At 35.9% G+C, this 24,001-nt stretch overlaps 1 protein-coding gene across 2 annotated transcripts in view; it reads left to right on the top strand.

The window, feature by feature from the left end:
* The window catches only part of ATP9B (ATPase phospholipid transporting 9B (putative)), a 162,260-nt gene that overhangs the window by 97,862 nt on the left and 40,397 nt on the right, over window positions 1-24,001 (top strand). For both annotated transcript variants that reach the window (XM_081324421.1, XM_081324422.1), the window contains exons 12-13: window positions 1,954-2,114; window positions 12,981-13,123. In XM_081324421.1, coding sequence (XP_081180547.1) covers window positions 1,954-2,114; window positions 12,981-13,123 — 304 coding nt within the window. The remainder of the gene's footprint in view (window positions 1-1,953; window positions 2,115-12,980; window positions 13,124-24,001) is intronic.

The following is a 24,001-nucleotide window of genomic DNA, read 5'->3' as shown; positions in this document are numbered from 1 at the left end:
ATATATATATATATATATATATATATATATGTATGTATGTATTTGAAATCTGCAAAAATAAAAACGAACTGGGATATAAGAAAAAATTCTTTATTGCTGAGCTTTCGTCAACAAGCTGTTGACATCATCAGAGCAAGGGCTGAATGATAAGGGAGTCAGTACATACACTTATATGGTAATAATAATGGTCAAATTGTGGACTGTGGGTGTGGCCTACTCGTGACAAGCTTGCTCGTGTATAATCACAGTGGTTCCGGCTTTGTCTGACCGAGACCAGCTTTTCCAACAAAGCCGGAACCACTGTGATTATACACAAATGAGCTTGTCATGAGTAGGCCACACCCACATTCCACAATTTGACCGTTATTATGCTCAGTGGGTTAGGACGCTGAGTTTGTCGATCAGAAGGTCGGCAGTTTGGCAGGTCGAATCCTGAGTGCCGCATAACAAAGTGAGCGCCTGTTACTCGTCCCAGCTTCTGCCAACCTAGCAGTTCGAAAGCACGTAAAATTGCAAGTAGAAAAATAGGGACCACTACGGTGGGAAGGTAACAGCGTTCCGTGCCTTTGGCGTCTAGTCATGCCGGCCACATGACCACGGAGACGTCCTCAGACTAGCGCTGGCTCTTCAGCTTTGAAACGGAGATGAGCACTGACCCCTAGAGTCGGAAATGACTAGCACACGTGTGGGGGAACCTTTACCTTTTTTATTACCATATAAGTGTATGTACTGACTCCCTTATCATTCAGCCATTGCTCTGATGATGTCAACAGCTTATTGACGAAAGCTCAGCAATAAAGAAGAATTTTTTATTATATCCCGGAGTTCATAAAATAAAATAAAAACAATGAACTCTGGGATATAAGAGAAAATTCTTCTTTATTGCTGAGCTTTCGTCAACAAGCTGTTGACATCATCAGAGCAAGGGCTGAATGATAAGGGAGTCAGTACATACACTTGTATGGCAGTTATAACCACCACAAACACGGAGCCGAACAAAAGCAGCACAACTCACCAGTTCAGGTCTAAGGCTGGCAGCTGAGACCAGCCCATCCACTCAAAACACACCCCCACCCAATCAGAACACAGCCCCCACTCAAAACACACCCCACCCAATCAGAACACAGCTAACCCCCCACCCAATCAGAGCACACCTCCACCCACAGAACACACCCCCTCTGGCAGTTTAAAAAAGAGGAACAAACAGCCACTACCACACACTTCTCCCAGAAGAACGAAGCTGAAGCCACCAGCCTGAGGATGACGGATGGGATTTCGTCGAAACGTTGCTCTTACACCTTCAATTCTACGTGGGGGAAAAACCCGAATGACCAGAGATCTACATATATATATTTACACAAATATAAAATTTACACAAATATGAGCTGTCACCGGTGTGACTACTGCCTGTCGATGGCCTTCAGGATAGGCTGACACAGGAAATAAAAGATTTGTCCCATGTTTGGGGCCTAGCAAGGTAATCTAAAAAAATAGTTAACAAGCATTTGACATATATCTCCCCTTGCTTCTCAGCTAACAGAGCGAGAGAGATCCTGTGGCTTAGAGGTGAAAACAACTGCCTAATGTGTAATCAGCCCAGGTCCGAATCTCGGAAGGGTATGGCTGACTGATGAAAACTAATAAGTTTGAAATGCATATCAGTCTCCCTTAATTCTTTGTTAGCAATTTAAAATTTACACAAATATGAGCTGTCACCGGTGACTACTGCCACTAGCATTGATGATATTATTCTAGTCAGGTAATGAAACATCTGCAAGAAAACAGCCAAACTCAAAGAGCATCAATAGCTCCATAGTTCAACCTTGAGCTACACATATTCTTCTCTATTCTTGTAATTGTTTATATTTAGATATTTCAAATAAACACAAAATGTAAAAATGATTTAGCTATTTAGCAATATAGTTATTAAATATATATATTGCTTCCTTTTAGGTTGGTTTGCTGGATCTTGAACTGAATCAACTGACCAAATCACTATTCTTGGCTCTAGTTGCACTTTCACTTGTTATGGTAACCTTGCATGGATTTGTGGGACCATGGTACCGCAATCTTTTTCGGTTTCTTCTCCTTTTTTCTTATATAATCCCAATCAGGTATGTATAAAATGAAATAAAATATAGATATAACTTTTAAAAAATGTAGTTACAATTCTTATTGTGAATAAAATTGATCTAAAGAGGATGCTATAGAACAGAGGTTTTCAACCTTATCACAGATTGTACCACTTTTAGGACATGACAATATTTGAGTACCACCAGTGCTTAGCAAGGTGTCAAAAACTTGATGACTAAAAAAACCCGGGGGGGGGGAATTTGGGGTTTTACTGATTAGATTAATTTGTTGTTATAGAAATGGCTAGTTTATAATATTACGGAAAAGTAAAAAAGTTGAGGTTCAATGTTAATGCTTCCTTCTACTGCAATAGAGGAAGTCTGTTCTTTTTCTCTTCTCCCCCTCACTTTTCCCCCCTTTTCCCTCCCCACTGTGTTCTACTATTTGCTTTTGTATTTTTGTATTTTATTCTATATAATAAAATATTACAAAGTGTAGGAAAAAAGGGAAAAAGTACCAGTTTTAATTTCTTTGGTGGCTGTTCCTTTGTTGAATCACTGTCCCTTTGCACTGACAAATGTATGATGAATTTATCCATGTTTATTAATATGCATCACTACCAGCTAGCTCAGGGGTCTTCAAACTTGCCACTTTTAAGACCTGTGGACTTCAACTTCCAGAATTCCTCAGCCATCATGGCTGGATGAGGAATTCTGGGAGTTGAAGTCCACAGGTCTTAAAGTTGCTAAGTTTGTAGACCCCTGAGCTACCTGGTTGGCCCTTCTTAGCTCTCCTTCCACAGTGTAATAAGAATGCACATACACACCCAATCCCTTCCCTTTGCACAGGAATCAAGTGCAAAGCAAGAGAGGTTCACAAAATAAATACATAAACTCCAGGGGGGGGGAGTTTCTTTAAGCTGCCTCAGGGGTGTCACATTTCACAATGTTGCAACCCAGACTGAAAGGCTCCGGCAATTGCAAAAAGCTTTAGTTTTAAAAAAAACCTGTTTACCTTCAAAGAAAACTTTCTAAAAGCCATAGACAGACTCAAGATAAAGGGGTAAAACTAATTACATTTGTTTAAAGGGATTAAACCTATGGAAGTCAACACTTTGGACTCATTGCTAGCCTAAAATATAGACTAAAATATTCCAATAACCAAAGCACACAAAGGAGCCTCTGAATTACAAAACACTGTAAAAACTGTACAAAAATCCTTTTGGTAACCCAATCAAGCTACCAGCTGATCCAGAACTAAATAAACCCACCTCCTTTCCAACATGCCGGTTTTTCATTTCATCAGCGCTGTTTGCATTCTCCTGGCTAGAGAAAACGAATCAGGGGACCTTTTCTTCCAGCAACAGCTGCTGCTTCTCTGTCTTTGTTTCATCCCTGCCGGCTGACCTCTCCTTCTCTTTCCCTGTTGTCTTTTTTTTCCCTTTCCTGCCCAAACCACCTCCTTTTATAGCCTCTCCTCTGCTTCCCTGCTTTTTCCTCAGTTCACCTCCAGCTCCATGCTGCTTCCGGAAGCACCAATCAGCTGGAGCCAATCAGCTGGAGCCCTGCCGGCTCCTGGGGCTTCTGCCGAGCCCAGACAGTCCTGCAGCTGCAGTTGCCTCTCTCTCAGGCTTGGCTTCCTTCGGCTCATTCCCCTCCCTTGCTGCATTGGGCTAGCAGTCGCGTACCACTTGCCACATGGCAAAGTACCACAAGTGGTACGCGTGCCACCAGTTGAAAAGCCCTGCTATAGAAGATATACTATGTACTCTGTTAAAGGATCATTGTATAAAACTCCATGCTGTTGTATCTTTTATTTATTTTGCTGGAATAGTTAATCTATACTGTGCAATATATTTAGTTGCATTAATGTATTTTATATAACATAATCTTACTAGAAAATAAAATTTCTGGAAAGGTGTATATTTGGAAGATTTTATTTTAATTAGATACCTTAAATTTTATTGAATTAAGAATGTCTGTGCTTTACTTTCAGTTATGTTTAAAAATGTTAAAAAAGGAATAAAAGATATTATAATTAAAATCTTACTCTTTTCAAAAATAGTGTTATTTTATTAGGCAATGGTGCTTAATTTTGAATCTTTTTGACTGTTCAGTTTTCTGCATAATATGACCTAAAATATTATGTTTTCCACATAGTCCCAAAACTAGAAAAAGAGCACCCAATTAAACAGTTGTGTCAAAAACATTATATTGTTCATTTATTTATTGAAGAAAATGATCCAAAGCTACATATTTGTGTGTGGCAAAAGTGAACCTTTGCTTTCATTAACTGGTGTGCCTTCATTGGACAGCAATAACTGCAACTAAAGCTTTCTGATAATTAAATTAAATATTTAATTTCCCATCTTTATTATTTTTATAAATAACTCAAGGTAGCAAATAAACCTGTACTCCCACCTCCTCCTATGTTCTCCAGAACACCAAATTTGTGAGTTGCATTGGGCTGATCCAAGGTCACCCAGTCGGCTTTAATGCCTAAGGCAGTACTAGAACTCAGTCTCCTGATGTCTAGCTTAGTGTCTCTACCACTATACCAATTTGGCTCTCTACATATTTGATCAATCCTGCACATAACCTTAGAGGAATTTGGCTCAATCTTACAGAACAGCTTCAACACAGAACTGCTACAGTATCTTCCACAACACTTTTATAGGATTAAGGACAGGACTTTGATTTAGCAATCCAAAACATTAGTTTTCTTCTGCTTTAATCATTCTTTAATCATACAGCTTGTGTATTTGAGCTCATTATCTTGTTGCATGACCCACTTTCTCTTGCGCTTCAGTTCACAGACAGATACCTTGACATTTTCCTGTAAAATTTGTTGGTACAGTTCAGATCTTGTAGTTCCATCAATGAAGCAAGCTGTCCTGGTCCACAGGCAACGAACCAACTCCAAACTATGATACTCCCACCACTGTGTTTTATAGATGGAATAAAGTTCTTATGCTGGGATGAAGTGTTTGCCTTTCCCCAGTATAACATTTTTCAGTCTGTTTTGGTCTCATCCATTCACAGAACATTCTTCCAATAGTCTTCTGGTTTATCCACATGGTTTTTTGCAAACTGTAGGCAGGTAGCAGTGTTATTTTTAGAGTAGTGGTTTTCTCCTTACAATTCTGCTTTATTGTTCAGTGTTCTTCTGATGGTGGTGTCATGAGTGTGATATTCAACAGGCCTTTACTTCCTTAGATCAGGGGTCCCCAACCCCCAGTCCATGGATCAGTACTGGGCCACAGCATGCCAAACAAGCAAAGCCTAATCCGCAGGATGCAGGCAGCACATAAAACCACACCCCATCCGGTCCGTGGAAAAAAATCTCTCCACGTAACCAGTCCCTGGTACCCAAAAGGTTGGGGACCTCTGCCTTAGATATTACCAGAGGTTTCTTTGAGACCTTCCAGAGTATGACATGCCTTGCTCTTGATGTGATCTTGATTGGTCAACTCTAACAGTAGCGTTGAATTACCTCCATTTGTAAATGATCTGCTTGATAGTGGACTGATGGGGTACAATTTTTTTTGAAAACTTTTTGTAACCTTGTCTGGCCTGGTAAGCATTAACAACTGTTTTTCAGACTGCCCTCAAAAATCTCCTTTGTTCCATCCATAATACATTATCACATACAGTAATTGTGTGATAAAAATTAATCTTTGATAGTTGAATAATCTGAATTCCACTTTTTAAATTGAGTGCAGGACTTCTCACATTCACACCTAATTATCATCCCATTGATTAAAATGTTCCCTTCAAATGAACTGATAATCCTACATACATACACCTTACATACAAATGCAGTAGGTAGCTTTGGAATGTTTTCCTAAATAAGTAAATGAACAAGTATGTTTTTGATTCAATTGTTTAACTGAGCTACCTTTATCTAATTTTAGGACTTGTGTAGAGGACGGATCATGTTTTGGTCATATTTATGCAGAAAATTGAACATTCAAAAGGGTTCACCAACTTTTAAGCACCATTATATATTAAATAGAAATAGAGAAATTACTATATTAAATACCTGCTTTTTATTTGTTTTATATTTTAATTGTTGGTTTGATGTGAAGGTAGTGATCAGTACATCTAATATTGTAAAAAACAAATAATAGATTTTTACAATTATAATTAAAGCAACCATATTGTCAGCAATCAAAACAATAAGGCATTTTGCTCTGTGCACAGGAAATACAGCTTCTTAAAATATGAATCACAGCTTCTTGAAGTCTGTTATCCTCATTAGTTCTTGAGAAGAATTATAGCATCTTTCTGATCGTTTGAGATTATGGAATAATCTCTGATGTGTTTTAAACTCTCAAAGAAAAGATGGAGTGTAAATGAAACTAATTGATAACAAAAAAGCAATATTCAGCATGTAGGAGTCTTTAAATTTTGTTTTGCCATGCATAAAGACTTTCTTATAGTCCGAAGAAAAGACTGCAAATTCTTTAATAGCTATTGTTATTTAAACGATCATGAATTTCATTGCATTGCATGAAAGTAAACAATTTTATTTTATTTTATTTCATTTTATTGTAAATAAATTGTAAGGAGCTTTCATATTGTGCACTTCATTGCTAGCAAACATTATTTTGTCTCTTTTTGAGATCTACATATAAATTCTGGATCTACATATAAATAAACTCTTAGGGCACACAAATATAGTATTTTGAATTTTGAAATGTAAGACTTTCTTTACTCACTAGAATATATCTGATGAGAGAGGGCACGTATAGGATAATTCTCTTAACACTACAGGCAAGAAAATGGATGTAGTACAACAGATTTCAGCTTAATACTGTATGCTGTCCATTTCCTAAACATTAACAAAAACAACTTATATGGAATTGAAGTAGCATACAGAAATTTAATGCCAAGGGAGGAGAACTTTATAAACTGAAGATTCCCTGAGTAAACTTCATTATTTTCATGTGCAATGAGACCTTTTTGTGATGGCATGGTACAATGGACTATTGGAGAGAAAACAGTATCAGTTATAACAGTCTATTTTGGAATGGATAAGTGTTCAAGTGCTGTTGTTTCTTTGTCATCCTAACCTTGTTCCAACCATCCTGTGTCTTAATACATAAATACTACTACAACAATGTATAAGATTCAGAAGGACCATAGTGAAAACTATAGGTAAATTTGTATGAATGTGCTGGACTTTGGAAAGGGAGCTCAGTAGTGACCTAGATTCAAGTTGCCACCATGCCACGGACGTGCTCATTGGGTGGCTTTGGGCCCGCCATTTTCTCTCAGAATAAACTAATAGGCAGGCTTGTTGTGACAAAATAAGAAACGATCTCTGTGCAAAACAGGCTTGAGGTCTAAGAAAAAGATACAGTCTAAATCAAGAACAAATAAATGTCAGCGTGCTTAAGAAAGTGGTGGATTTTGGGGGGTGTTTGGGCTTAAGTGTACGTATGCAATTGATTAGCTCTGAATTAAATAAATAAATAAGGACACAATTGACTTTGAATGTGTAAGAGTTTGTGTGGTTTTTCATGTACGTGCCTTTGATATTTATGTGTCTTCAATGTTTTAGATCATTTCAACTCCTCTGCCCATTTTTCAGTACACCCAGGCAATTGTTTATATACTCAGGCATTTCTTTACATAACCCCACCTACATTTTGAGCACTGTCATTCACATGCCCCTAAAAGCAAGTCTAGTTTTTAATGGAGGGAAAGTTATGCATCCTTTCTCTAGTCCTAAAGCTAAAAGGATAAGAGCCAAGACTATGAGAGGTTCACCTTTTCTTGGCTTGCTCCACTTGGGAAGAAAGAGCAAAAACAGTTGCTGCAGCAGCAGGTACATTATCCTAACTTACATATGTGACAGATTCATTATTTATTTAGAGTATTCTAAAATGCTCAGTAACTGTTTAATGCATATTTTATTATATATTGTTAACAAAACAAGTGAATAGAGTGCTTCTGTTTGAGGGTTCATATTAATAAATTTAAAAAGGAACTTGATATTTTAACTTTAAGGACCTAGGTCCTCAGTGAGTTTAGAATCTGCTTGATTTCCCTTTAACCTAGGATGGCAATGTTCTGATTATATTTTTCAAGATATATTTATGGTGCATGGCTTTTTTGAGATTGTATCTTACTAGGTAACCTATAGTTGGCATTATTTCATAGATGCTTATTTTAGCTTCATGAATATTTATCAAAATCAAGTTTTGTCTACATTAGAATCTGAAAAATTACTGCTGTTGGGGAATATTTAAGATTTTTGAGTGATTATCAGTTATTGCTACACTAATGTAAAGCTAAACCACATGATCATATGAAGTTGGCAGTTGTTTATATGTAATCAAACATCTACAATTCATCAAATATTGGGCAGCAGCAAGTAAAATGTGAGCAATAAGGCAAGCTTAGTTAGAGATAAATGGTTTTTTATACTTCCCCTGTAATTCTTTTGCTACTACAGGTCAAAAATTCTCCCATGGAATTTTATTTGGGCTAAAGGCAGCTGGAAATTATTGTGCATGACACTACAAAACTATTCTAAGTAAATCATTGGGTGAAAGGATACTATTAACCCATCAGGAGATCAGCATTCTACAAAGCTGGCAAGGTAGTGACTAACAGGATAACATAACATTATTGTAGGGTCTTTCCAAATGACTTTTTTAGCACAGCTAATTGCACAGTTGTTGCGCATGATCCTGACATGTTTCTCAAGGTTGCGCTTTTTCAGTGATCTCTCATTTTCTCAGTTTGCAAGTTACAGTACTTCATGCTAAGAAAACAATATTTTTCCTCATCTAGTTTAGTTGTAACAACTCTGAAGAGTGACATTAGAGTCAGACAATTGTGAGAAATTTATAACAAGCATGATAGTTTACATTCTCATAGCATGTTCCTGATTTACATGATGTGGAACCTTTCTGTACTAAGAACTCCAAGTTCTGTTCATTGGGAAATGATTAGCATAGGGTCATTTATTAATTAGCATTCCAAGTTATCATTGGTGACAATTTCTATAACTTAAAAAGAAAATTTGATCAAGGTTTACATTCAAGAGTCGTTATTTAAAGAATTTCAAGATTACTATTCTCACTGAGAACTGTGAAATACCTTCTTGAAGGCAACAGATTTAGAATTTTATGAACAAGTTGCAAATTGTTGATTTCTGATTTATTGAACCCGGGAAGGAAATATGAGAGAGAGAATATTTGGATGCTTTGGACTACAGATTTCCTTCAGTTGGAGGTAGATGGTATGAATTGTAAAAAGACAGTGGTAGAAAATCAAGATAAACCAGTAAAAATTACAATAAATGTTTTGTTTTTATTGCCAAAAATTAGTAAAACTCTTTATTGCTTTGCTGTTGGAAAGGTTTTAGGTTTCCATTCTGAGATTATAAACACTCTATTTTTATACACTAAAGAATAAATATTGAATAATCTTGAAAAAATATTTAAAACATTTGAGAATAGTTCAAAATATTTTTATAACTTTTTCAGACTTTTGAACAGTTTTTTTTAAATTCCATATAGAAGGAAAGTATGTACTGTAGTAGCCCTAATTCTTTTTACTTAAACGTTTATATTCTATGTGAACATTAGTCACAAAATTTTTACTGATGAGGTTTTTTTTCAATATTTTCAGGATTGTACCTGCGGGAGATTGATTATTTATTTATTTATCAGATTTTTATCCTGCCTTTATTACTGTATAAAAATACCTCCCACATCATTCATGGATAGGTTACTTATTTGATTAAAGAAATTAAATTTACCAAACCCTCTACTACTCCAAACTTCTCTTTTAGATCTTGGGAACAGTTCGCATAAGATGTCCAAGTTGTATGAGCAACATTGTTGTTTTGCAGAATGAATCTTAAGAAACAGTGGTTTACATTACATATACTCTCCTTTCAGTTGATTACCCACAGTGTACAAAATATATACACTATTTAACTATGAGACATAACAATAATGCCTGAAATTCTTAATGATTGCTTTTGCTAGCCTGAAATTTCAATCGGTCTGTATTTGGAGATGTCTGGATTGTTTTCTCCAATCAGTTCCTATCCAAAACACAGAAGAAGTTTTGAAGACTGAGAAGAGTGTAGGTAGAAAGAGATTGCTTTCCTGTTATGTATATTTCAGCGTCAGTGCAGTAAATTATATGGATTCTGGGATTATATAATGACAGCTTCATAAACAAATTATTTGGAAGGGAAGTTTTGAACTAAAAGACATAAAGATAGACTTTTGCCCAAATGTATTAATACCTATCTCTCTCTGTACTATGATTGAGTACAATCTCATATAAATCAATAAGTAACCAATACATGGATAGCAATAAAGGACATAGTTGGTAACTCAATTTCAAGTCATAACTGCTCTTTCCCACTGTGTCAACATGAGCTCTCAAGGACAGAGCGAAATCAAAGATTACTTACAACCTGCTGATTGATGCTGAAGCCATGCACCAGCTTGAGCACACCAAACCACCATACTATCAGAAATGTCTAAATTAAATTTCAACTGGGTAGGCCACTCTAGAAAGATAGGTTTGGTATTTGAGACAAGCACCATATTCTGGATCACTATGTTCAACTCCAAGACCTGTTCTCATAGCTTTGGCAACTCTAAATTCCAGCTATTCCTACCTAATGCCAGGTTGCCCTGCAATAAACTTCTCTCATCTATTACTTGATTGCAGAGAAGAGCGTTGATCTTATTTGCATCACTAAAACCTGGTTGGGCCTGTGGGAGGGTCCCTCTCAGAAATGTGCCCTCCAGGTTATAGGTGTAGCACAAATCTACAAATTTGTGTAACCACAAATCCATAGCAGGGATACCAGAGTGGCTCTTCTAATATGGAGTCTTAGATAGCCTTTAAAAGCGCTTTCCCAGAGATTGAAAGGTATGAGACCCTCTGTGAGATTGAACCATATAAATCAGTTGGGACTGTTGTTTGTTTATCTTTCTCTTTGCAGTGTAGTGGCATCCTGCCCAAGCTCCTCAATTATGTGGCTAAGTTTGCAGCGGGGTTCCCCAAGCTAATATTCCTGGAGGACTTCAGCTTGACTTGTTTGGACCCACAGTTAGAGATGGCTTAGAAGTTTATGGCCAACATACAAATATGGACACAATCCAACCTCTTGAGTATTCAGCCCACAGTGGAGACCACACATTAAATCTAGTCTTGTAGCATTGGGATCAAGAATCAGAATGTATTAACTTCAGTCCCTTGCCATGGACAGCTGATAGCTTCTTGGCTCTGAAGTTTTCCATGTCCACCCCCACACACACACTGCAGGAAAAGGAGGCTTCTTCAATTAGCCTGCCTGGGCAACTGGTGGACCCAATTGAATATCAGAAGGAATTTGAAGTTTGGTTAAGACTTTGGTTGCAACTTGAAATGAGCATGTGACAAGTGCAAACAAAGAAGCAAGTTCACTTTTCCACTCATATTCTGTCTGCAGATAGCCAACTGGCATCCCTATTTAGTGTCCAGGCCCCTTCTGAGTAAGGAGGGGCCAAGGCAACCTTGCAAGGCTGCTCTAAAGAATATTCTTATGTCTGTCAAAGTTGTTCAAGTTGAATGTTAACTAAGTAACCTCTATAGAGGTTGTCTGGGAAGAGTTTGAGCCAATTACTCCTGAGAAAATAGACAAGATCCTTGGGGCTGTGTGTTTTGCCAGCTATGTTCTGTACCCATGACCCTTCCCACTTCCTGGGAAGTGGCATACAGTTGGGTTGGAACAATAATTAATGCCTCATTGTGAGAGTGAGTGGAGTTACTTGCCTTTAAGAAAGCAGTGATATGCCCTCTCCTTGTGAGGCTATCCTTGGACTTGACCATGTTGGACAACCTTTGCTCAGTCTCCAACCTTTCCACTTTAGAGGTGATTGTTGAGAAGGTGGTAGGCACTCAGTTCCAGTCCCTGGATGAAGTGGATTATATGGATCCTTTTCATTCAAGGTTCAGGCCAGATTACACGACTGACAAAGCATTGGATGATTTTGTGGGTGACATGTAGAGGGCTCAAGATGAGGGTGATGCATTCATCCTAGTCCTCCTAGAGCCCTCAGCGACAATCTGTATAATCAGCCATGGTATTTTTTTAGACCTGCTTCAGGTTTGGGAGTTGGAAAGTATTATTTTGCAACCATATTAAAAAAGAACTCACTTTAGAATATAAAATATAAAGTGCTTACAGTGAGTGTTTTTCCCATGACAAGTTATGACTTATCATAAGAGAATAATATGTCATTACAGAAGTCTACGATTAAGGTGCCAAGTATAAATAAAGGTAAAGGTTCCCCCGCACATGTGTGCTAGTCGTTTCCAACTCTAGGGGCCGGTGCTCATCTCCGTTTCAAAGCTGAAGAGCCAGCGCTTGTCCGAGGACGTCTCCATGGTCATGTGGCTGGCATGACTAGACGCCAAAGGTGCACGGAACGCTGTTACCTTCCCAATGTAGTGGTCCCTATTTTTCTACTTGCATCTTTACGTGCTTTCAAACTGCTAGGTTAGCAGAAGCTGGAACGAGTACCAGGCGCTCACTCTGCTACGCGGCACTTGGGATTCAACCCGCCAAACTGCCGACCATCTGATCGACAAGCTCAGCGTCCTAACCCACTGAGCCACCGCGTAAATTTAATTAATTATGACAGGACATACTTAACAATAAAGGATGGAATAGGTGAAAATAATATTGCTGATTTCAAAGGAAAAAAAATAAGGCATGGTTTATAGTCATTCTTAGTGATGAAATTCCAGTTTCTAAGAACATCTGTGTATTCTTTATTTATATAAATTAAATTGCAGATTTCATTGCACTATGTCCTTTTTGTTTGTTTTCTATATTCCAATTAAAGTTATAAAATTCAGGAGATTCTGTTTTCTTTCCAGTTTACGTGTAAATCTAGACATGGGCAAAGCAGCATATGGTTGGATGATTATGAAGGATGGTAATATACCTGGAACAGTTGTCAGGACAAGTACCATACCTGAAGAATTGGGACGCCTAGTATATCTACTGACAGATAAAACAGGTACATCTTGGAACTGTATTTTATGGATGAGTTTTATTCAGAAAATATACTAGTGTCAGTATATATTAACCAGTATATCTTGATTAGGTAAAGGTAAAGGTTCCCCCGCACATGCCTGCTAGTTGTTTCCAACTCTAGGGGCCGGTGCTCATCTCCATTTCAAAGCCGAAGAACCAGCGTTTGTCCGAGGACGTCTCCGTGGTCATGTGGCCGGCATGACTAGACGCCAAAGGCGCACGGAACGCTGTTTGATTAGGTGCTTCAATCTAATTGTCAAATTAGTTCCTCTTAATACTACTGTTTTTGGTACATTTAGGTGATTAACTGTGTAAAAAGCACAATATGGAATTTAACCAACCAGAATGTCTCTGTAGATGAAAAACTGCAGTATGTGTGCAAATTACAACACTGTGCTCAAAATGAAAGTAATGTGTAGGATTTTAAGCCAAAATTTCTAAGGCTGTTAGTTATCACTATTCTGTATCTAAACTGGTAGAAATAAATAGGAGAGATGAGAAAAGTTGCAATGGATATTGTTAAATATTGGATCTATTAGTATTTCCACATAGTTTCAAAGATACTTGAAGTATGCCATAGCATATCTAATTTCCCCATTAAAAGCTGGTTGCTTAATTTCAAAAGCTATGAATTCTTTCAAGCATTTCTATGAATGGTCTCTTGATAAGTTTATACCACATACCATGTGGGGGCTTGACTATATTGGAAATTTTACAAGAATAAAGTAAAAGCTTACAAATATCTTAGTATAGCTCTAGTTTCTCTTGAAATGATTAAGAATTATTTGTAAAGTCTAAAGTGCATTACATTACTAACATAATTGCAGGTAGTCCTTTGTATGATTGTAAATTGGGTTTGTGTTTCATCAATAAGCTTTTTGACAAGAAGCGTCCATCACTGTGGCTCTCTCATTTACCACAGCAGAATAGAAAATGAAGTATCCCAATGATTGCATTATAGTTTCCTTATTGTGGGACAAGAAAGCAATGTGGTATAATTAGGTTTGATTGGAGTGCATGTTTCCGGTAAGATCTGAAATTAATGATGTTGCTATAGTGACACATCTGCGGCCACCAGTGCGTGAAACATAAAGTAATTCATTCGACAAGAGAAGACATCTGTTAACCGCAAGGATGCAGAGCATATTGACACTGACCAGAAATACTAGACGTTATGTGATAAATGAACAAATGATGCTTAAACAGGAGGACAGATAATTTGTACTTAATCTGCTGGGAGAACTTTAATCTTCTCACTGGCTGCATTTGACAATACCATTGTTTAAAGAACAATGCTGCAGAGAACTCATAAATTTTAAAACTTAACTCAGGGTGCAGCCTATTAAAGCAATACATTAATTCCTTTGTTAGAGAGTTTTTATCTTCATGTAGAACAAAGCCATTACTAAAAACACCCACTAAAACAACAGGTTCTTTAGGACTCACATTTTAATTATAGCATCCATTACCCAAAGTGCCAGGTTGTTTGGACTTGAATCACATATAAGTTTGACAGAAAGGCGTCATCCATTATTGGGGGGAATGCTGTTTCCAGTGTTTTCCAAGGGCAGCTGAGCATGACATTTCAGTCTCTCTAGGGCATGAAAGTTCCTACAACAAAGAAAAAACAAAGATACTTGGCAATATTTATTTAATGTTTTTGACATCTAGAGTGTGATACTCCAACTTCCCTGCCCTTCCTGACAGCAACCATAGTATTCAATTATAACAAATAAAAACCATCTTCCAAGCACAGTTATTTACTAATGCATATGCGTGCATTTGAGTGCTGTAATTAACATTTTAGCGGCTGTGTGGACCAAATGAGATACTTAACACATGTAATAGTTGAACAGATGCATAGAGTAATGGAATTCATAATCTACTGGGGAAGCCCTGTAATAAGAAATAATGTGTTAACACTGGAGGTTTGCGTTTAAAATTTATCTACAGTTAACATATGTTAAGCATTGCATGGCAAAAAAGGGAATGTCCTTTCATGAAATTAATGCAGATGGTGAGTTTAGTATTTTGGATATCCAAGTAACAGTATTTGCTTATAATTACCTATAATTTGGAATATGTTTGTAATAACCTTCTATTTATGCATAAGAAGAAAATAGGAATCCGGGGTAAAGTCTTCTTTGTCATAATATGCCAATTGTAAAACTGTCATAGAAGAGGTCTGATTGGGCCATTGTATTTTTTGTTTAATTTTAATTTAAAATTTCTCATGGCTTCTGAGAGATTTTTAATGTCTTAGTTCTACCCATTGTCATTAAGTAGTATGTATGTATTTATATATTTATTAGATTTTTATCCCACCTTTATTGTTTCATAAGTAACATTCCTCCTGTTTTCTCCACAATTCGTGAGGTAAGAGAGAATGATTGGCCCAAAGTCACCCAGCTGGCTTTCCTGGCTAAGGCAGGACTAGAACTCAAGGTATCCCAATTTCTAACTTGGTGCCTTAACCCCTACACCAAACTAGCTCTCATTTTTTTGTTCAGTTTTCTGAAATTGTACCCTAATTTTAGAGTTTGAAACTATTGTATAGTCAGTGTTTATTCTTGGGCAAAGGAGAACTCAGAAATTTTAAAATATGTTTCTTATTTTTTTTTAATAAATACATGTTTATTATAATTTCTTCAGCTTATTATCTAGATCAGTGTCAGGTTTCTTCATATATGCTAAACCATATTTTTGTGGACTCTGGCATGCCTTCTGGTGCAAACACTATCAATCCCTTTATCCTGTTCATCTTTCTTTAGTATTGGATAATGTTGCATATGTTGCCATATTCATCTTGATACTTCCTCCAGGGAGCCCAGAATATGTAAAATGTTAGAAGAACATCTTCTGAGGAAGATTCAGCATGCCCCCAAGACTTAGACTTGAAATTCTAGACCTTTGCAAGACTATTTACCTGTTAACTATCTTTCTCATTTCATGAGGTATCTAAGGCCACATGACAATGGATTTATCAATGTCAAAAGTATGGCCATATGAGGATCTATTTTGTCAGTATTGCTTTAAGTCCCAAACTTATTCTAATAAAGAGAGGCATGTTAGGACCAAGATCTACTGGCCCTTCTGGCAATTCTTCCACTTTGATACAATGAAATGGTACACAGAGGTCCTTCAGGACTCATTAAAAATCCTTACAAATATTTATTAAAGATTCTTATACCAATTGCATCCTCCATTTGGGTGCCATTAAAATGTTTCTTTATATGAATTGGATGAGTGTTTATGTTTCCACATATGGAATGATCAAATGACTAATGCACTTTGCAAGGAACTTCAGTTTTCTTCATTTTTCACTACATTTCAGAGCTGGGAAAATGTTATAATAATCAAATAAAAAGCTGAGTCAATTTTACCTTTTAAATTAGTCATAACAAATTTCAGACCTAATTTTAGGCTACCAGATTTCCCCATCAGGCCATAGAAATCTCAAGGAAACCTAGAACATTCCTGAAATATTTAATCATATGTTACAGGCTTGCCACAAAAACGCTTTATCCTTCTTTTAGTATAGCAACCATGGATTTGGGAGAAAAATTACATTTCCTAGCCACTTCCAATTCAGAATTCCATTCTATCTTACTTTCATCAGATCCAGGCCTTCCAACATTTCTATATTTTTTTTACTTTTGTGTTTAATGATATAATTGCAGGGAAAACTATTTAATGCTATAGAGAACATGTTTGATAAATAGCAGTCTAGAAATATCTCTTATTAAAGTTTCTGGAGTTCACAAAACTAAAACATTAGTAGAATTCTGAAAACCTGTTTTAAAATGAAGCAGAAAATTCAATTATAACAGTTTGTTTTGTCCAAGCATATGTGATAAAAGAGCTCTGTTTTGGAGTCTAGAAGCTGGTGTTTATAACTTTTCCTCTATGTTGAGAAAATCTACATACATTTGCCTCAAGGTGGCAAGATATCAAAGGCCCATTTTTGTCACCACAGGAACAGTGTTGGGAAGTTATTCTGAGGTGTTTTTCTTCACAGGCGAACTATATTTTGTTACTTGAATTATCTAGCAAAAGACTCCTAATCTCTGATTTATTTTTGGTTCCTTTTACCAACTAAATTTATCACTGCTAGCAGTAGGCAAAATGCTTCAAATGCAAAAACATTTTCTGCTCAAAACAGCTGGCTCAAATGAGTTATCCCAACCATTATGGAAGTGCCCGAAGCAGCTCTATTTCAGGTGCAATTCTGAGCTTGAATTGGCTCCTAATGGTTGGAATGACCCATTTTGAAACTGACGGTACTATTTCAAACTTGAAATGTGTATGTTTCAGGCTCAAGTAACATTTCAAATTTATTTTGCACATCCTTAATTTCTGCCTTCCACCCTCCTACCAAGAAATTTTTGGCATTCACACCTGTTGGTGAAATTTGTTTTAAGAGGTAGGTTGACTGGTTGGATTAAACCATTTATAGGCTGCCCCACTCCCAGTGACTCTCAATGACATATGAAGATGTCTCACGCCTTATTTTCTAATGAATTGTTTGAAATTGTGGTTTATTAAACTATATTTTTCAGTACATGATGACTTTTTCACTTCAGCTTGAAGAGCTTACAAATTATTTACTTTGCACTCTGCCCCAGCACATGATATAACATACTAATTATTGTTTTTGCTTTTAATTAAGTTGAAACTTTTTTCCCCATTTATTTTCTTTTATCCAATGGATGATAACAAGTGCACTTTTTATACTTCTTTTTGCAAATGCTAAGCTTTATCTGAGTAGGTTACCATTTTTGTTAAAGTGAATTAAGATGACCAGGGTTAACATTTGTTAACATGTATCCCACTGATTGTTGCTGCCCTGTTGTTGCACATTGGAGGAAAAAATCTTTTCTTCATTTTATTACCTTTTCATAAGGGAAATAGGTCCCTGCCAGAACAGTATATGTAAGATATATATTTCCTTTTGTTCACCTTTCAACATTTTTCAGATTTTACCTTTTACAGGTAATCCTTGACTTATGACCACAATTGCACCTGAACTTCCATCACTAAGCAATGCAATTGTAAAGTGGCTCTCATCCAATTTTATGACCTTTTTTGCCTCAGTCATTAAACAATTTACCGCTGTTGTTAAACAAATCACATAGTCGTTAAGCAAATCTGGCTTCTCTCATTGTCTTTGCTCTTTAGAAGCCTACTAGGAAGGTTGCTAATGGTGATCATGTGCCCCTGGGATGTTGCAACTGTTGTAAATTTGTGCCAGTTGCCAAGCACTCAGATTTTGATGATATGACTGTAGGGACACTGTGACTGTCCTAAGCGCAAGAACCAGGTGTAAGACACTTTTTCAGTGTCATTGTAAATTTGAATGATTATTAAACTAATCAAGAACTATCTGTATATGACTGGAGGAGTATTTCCTTTGCCCGTTGAAACATATTACAAGATCCTATACTGTTTAATGTAATTAATCCTAGTACTACTGCTACAGGTTTACTTCAGTGTAGGGACAGTCATGAAATCAGCAAAGGTAAATGAAATATGAGCAACCACAGTCCTATAGACCTGGATTGGATCTCTAGCCATAAGCAACCACAGGAGGCAAGAGAGGTAAATGGCAAAATGTGCATTGCAATTTATTATGCAAATCACCTGACTGGAGAAGACATTAGTAAAAAGAAGTCATTTGCATTCTGACTTTGCAACGCACATTTTGTCATTTTTTTTTCTGTCACTGAGTAGCCAGATACCAGATACATATTTCCCCAGCTTTTATTGACCTGTTTTGACCAGATACTTTTACACGCAAAAGATGTTGGAACACAGCTTTTATAAATTCCGTGATATAAAAATAAAAGCTGTAGAATCATATATTCCATAATAGATCTTTTTATTTTAACAAAACTATTTTCATTAGTATTAAAATCCAAGTCAAATTTTCACAGAGTCTCAATTATAACCCATAACTGTTTCAAATTGAGGATAATTCAATATATGGGCAAATAGCAGAAAAATAAAGTCCTTTATATAAGAATTTATTAATCATTAACAGATTAGGTGAAGACTAGAATACTGATAAACCTTGACATCATCATCATCATAATGCATTTTTATAGTTCCTGACTCTGAGATATTGGTTTTTGGAAGAATACCATTTATTGATATATTATGGGTAAAATCTGTCTGATTGCCTTTAACCAGATTGGAAATTCTTAATATAGTAAGAATTCTACCAAATTCTTACTATATTAATATGTATAGTATATGGAGATGAAGAAAAATAAATAAAAACTTATTTGTAACTTTTATTTTCAACTAATTTCAAGTAATTATGACATATATTCCTCCTTCCCTATTGCAGCTGTTCCATTTCATCTGCAACCCAACCAGAAGAAATACTGTGTGGGTTGGTATTTGCCCTGCTCTTTGAAGCATAAACATAAGAAATATTTTTCTTCTTGAAGTTTATACTATTTTCCCCAAACTACAACAGACATTGAATGAATTAATTCTCAAAAATGTTAACATTTGTGATAGAAAGGGAGTGGAAAGGATTCTTGAGTTAAGACAATTAGTTCTTGGCACTGATGATTTTCCTAAAGGAAATCAATCCTGAGTGTTCTTTGGAAGGACAGATGCTGAAGCTGAAGCTCAAATACTTTGGCTAACAAATGAGAAGAGAGGACTTGTTGGAAAAGGCCTTGATATTGGGAAAGATTGAAGGCCAAAGAAAAAGGAGACGGCAGAGGATGAGATGGTTATATTGAGTTATTGACACAATAAACATGAATTTGGGCAAACTCTGGGAGACAGTGGAGGGTGGGGGCCCTGGCATGCCACGGTCCATGGGGTTGTGAAGAGTTGGACACAGCATAGTTGCTCAACAACAACAACTAATAATTTAAAAAAGAAAGACTCAAGCAGAGTTAGCTCAGTTGACATATCCATTCCCATGGACAAAAAAAAATGTTTGTCCTAGAATTAGAAAAAGTAGATTAGGCAATTGTGTTAGACTGTACTTTTAGATATCTATATGTTTTTTAATTTAATTTTTAATTTTAATCCCATTTATATCCCGCCCTTCTCCGAAGACTCAGGGCGGCTTACAATTTAAGCACAAACCAATGTGCTTAGCAATAGCCTTCATTCTATGTATATGCCTGCTTATTAGGGCTTTTGGGCCCCCCCAAGCGGCATTATTACAAAGTCAGCTTATTGCCCCCAACAATCTGGGTCCTCATTTTACCTACCTCGGAAGGATGGAAGGCTGAGTCAACTTTGAGCCTGGTGGGATGCGAACCTGCACTAATTGCAGGCAGCTGGTGTTACTTAAGGAGGCATTAGCCCACTGCGCCACCAAGGCTCCTTTATATACTGCTCAAAAAAATAAAGGGAACACAAGATAAGACATCCTACTATTAAATACATTACATTGTGTTGTTTAAGTGTTCCCTTTATTTTTTTGAGCAGTATAGTTTGGCTTTTTCTTAATAGTCCTTTTCAGTGAGTTTCATTATTTTATATGAAATTAAATAATATTACTACCGTATACGCAATCTGCTCTGCCTATTGATACTTCTTTCTTTAAGCATATGAGCCCAACTGTGTCCTGTTCTATCCAAACACAAGGATAATTATGCCCAATTAAAAGAATAAAAGCCCCAAGTAAAACAGATGTTGGAACTGTTACATCAGGAAGATATCCATTGGAACTTTGGGGTGGGAACTGACCTTGGAAAAAGTCTAGGTTTACCAGAAATTTAAAAAAAAGAGAGAGATGGTATGTGAGCCAGAGCTGCTGTTTTTGCCTTCTGCAACCCTAAAATAATAATATTTTCCCTTTGATTTAATATACAGCTCTCCCTTGATTTTAAATACTGTTTTAAATGTTAAAGTTTGTTCCACTGAGAAATTCAGCCCATTTCTGAAAAGTATATTTGAATTCAAGCGCATTCTGTGTTTTTAACCTGTAATCTTGTTTCAGTTCTGAAATCTTCATATCCCTGTTTAAATCACCTAATGAGACACCATTTATGCTTTCTAAGGAGTTTGGATGTACAAGTTGTTAGAACAGGTCTATTTAATGATAATAAGTTCACATATCTAAAAATCGTATGGCAACTATAAAGTTAATAGTGTATTTGAGGGAGTGGTAAAAAAGAGAGTAATTTTGATATCCCCATTGTCCAAAAAAAAAAGGCTTTACCCTTTTCTGAGTCTTAATTATTATGTATATAAACTTGCTTGACTGAATTAACAAATGAATCTTTCCACTGATGACTTCTTGACTCTGCCTTATCATCACACCCTATATCATCCACTCTTCAATTAAAGCTTTCTTGGAATCAAGGATGTCACTGTTGACAGTGGTGAACATAATGTCACTCCTTGACTGACACCCTGTAGTTTCTTACAGATCAGAAGTAATCACTAAAAACATACTATTTGTGTTGATTTTGAAATTCAAGGTTTGGCGCCAATTAACAGGCTAAATTTGTTGAAATGGGAAGTACCGTAGTTATAATTTTCAGTTGTCTGCTAGAGGTAGCATGCTATCTGCTTTACCACATGATTTTTTAAAAAACATGTTTCCCCTAGTAGTACATTTTTTTCTAAAGCAGTATAGTTTATAACTAAAGAACTTTTTTTCTGCAATTCTTGTTAATATTCACATGACACAATTAATATTGACAGTATTGAAAGGCTAGAAATGAGGTGCATAAGCATGTTTAAACAAAAAAATATGTCCCATTTTAAATAAGAGCCTGTAGAGTGGCATGAAGTCAGTAGAAAAGTAGAAAAAATAGTTGAAAAAGCTTCTATTAGAGGCCATTCCTTAAATAGAAGGAATGCTTGCCATCATGCCATGTCATATCATGTTACATGCCAGTCGTTAAAACTGAATGTCTTAACGTTTCAAACATTTGCAAATCCTTTCAATAAAATATTAGTACTATCTTACATTCCTTAGAGGATTACAGTATAGCTGCAATGAACAAAGTAAAACTGTTCTATTTCCTTCTGTATAGATCAGTTAAACTGAAAAAAGATAAAAGTTTTAAAGTAAGGAAAATAGAAGTTTGAGCAATAAAGGTTAAAGTATTTTTTTAAAAAAAATGTATTAACTGTGAATTGCTAATTTAATAAAATAGGTATATATATTGATCTAGAGTCATGATTTACTACTGGGAGAGTAGAAGGTATGATCATATTTCCTACTATATCCTACTATTCTTGTAGACTTATTGTAACAACTAGAGTACCGTACCAAAATAGTATTAGTGGCTAGGTTTTGGTCTGGTGTAGCATGTTGGCTCTTATATTCTATCAGGGACACTCTAGTAACAGAAACAAGAAAAATAATTGTCCTGACTAGGTGATTTTACATTCAGAATTGAAGTAGACATTATCAGTATTGCTTATCATATTTTAGCAATGTGCAAAATGTTTTGAATGTGGTCTGTATTACATTCAAAATGCCCCTCTTTGTGTGCAAATAAATTTTAAAATATGAAATAGTAAGAAACAGACTTCTATGATCATTTGGGTAGAGTTGATCATTTGAAATCACTTAAATTTAAGTTTAAAACATTCTTTAGCTCCAGGCACTTCCAGAATTATTGAAACAGTCCATTTTAGCCTCCAGCCATTTCAAATTTTAAATGATTCAAGTTAAAAATATATTGCACATCCTTATGTACTTAGTAATATCTTGATTCTCCAAACACTTACTCAGCAAATGAAGTCAGAATTTGGATGCAACGGGCAGAATTTTAGTTTTGCATTTCAAATCAGGACAAATTGTGCTATGTGCATCAGTTTATATAATTAAAATTATGCAATAGAAATATTTTTATATATTTATATCAGCTTTCATTATATGCATATATATAGTTAGCATTTGGGCATTGTTGATGTTGGTTCGTGTCATTTGTATAATTTTATTTAATGGAAATTCAGAGGGGAGATTTTCCTTTTTATTGAAATGTGATTCACAAACACTATCAAGTAACACAAATCAAGGATGCATAGAAAAAATAATAAATAAAAAAGAACTATTACACATAAGCATTCATATTTACCATATATCTAAAAATTGCCAGTAGAAGATCTTTTGCAATTAAAATAAAATACAAAGTCCAAACTAACTAATAGAATTGTGATTACTCCCTCTGGAGCTTCATTTAACTTTATGATATTTTCTAACATGGCAAATGAACATGCCTTGTTAAGCCACCTTTCATTTGTTAAATATCTACAATGTTAAGCAATTTTTTAACTGCTACAATTAAATAAGTTCCTTGTTTTTAAGCTTGAGGTTTGATCCCATGAATAAGTACAGTAACCACATCTCTGGGAAGCATTTAATTCTTTGTTTAGTAATGATGCTTATCTCCCCAATTTCATGCCCAAAGAGTATCACTTTGTCTCATGACCACCACAAATGAAGTAAATTTATAAAAAGCTGTTTCATTTCTGGAGATTCGGGGTTAAAAGGCAATAGCCAAATCGGTTGTTAAATTGTGATTTTATTTTAGTCTGTGTTATCAATAGTATGCCAAGTTGCATATTATTCCTGCGGCATTCTAAAAAGCAAAAATAGTATCTCTACAATCATCTTTATTTACAAGAATGCTTCTGGGTTCTGTGCAAGCATTCATTATTTGGAAGTATGCTTACCTGGAAAGAAAAAAAGGGGCATGCTGGATTGGTAGAAAGTAAACAATCTGGTTGGGATTAATTTTATATTCCTGTGTGCTGATAAGTTGAGTGTTTTGTGACTAGTCATACCCATTATGGCAACTATTTGGGGAGAACCCCAGGATCAACTTTCAAAACTTCCCTACTTGCCCAAAGGAATTCTGTGGTATAT

Source organism: Vipera berus, assembly GCF_964194415.1.
Source record: "Vipera berus genome assembly, chromosome: 3".
Taxonomy (NCBI): Eukaryota; Metazoa; Chordata; class Lepidosauria; order Squamata; family Viperidae; genus Vipera; species Vipera berus.
Note: the sequence above shows the minus strand (reverse complement) of the source record. Positions and strands in the feature narration are given on the sequence as shown.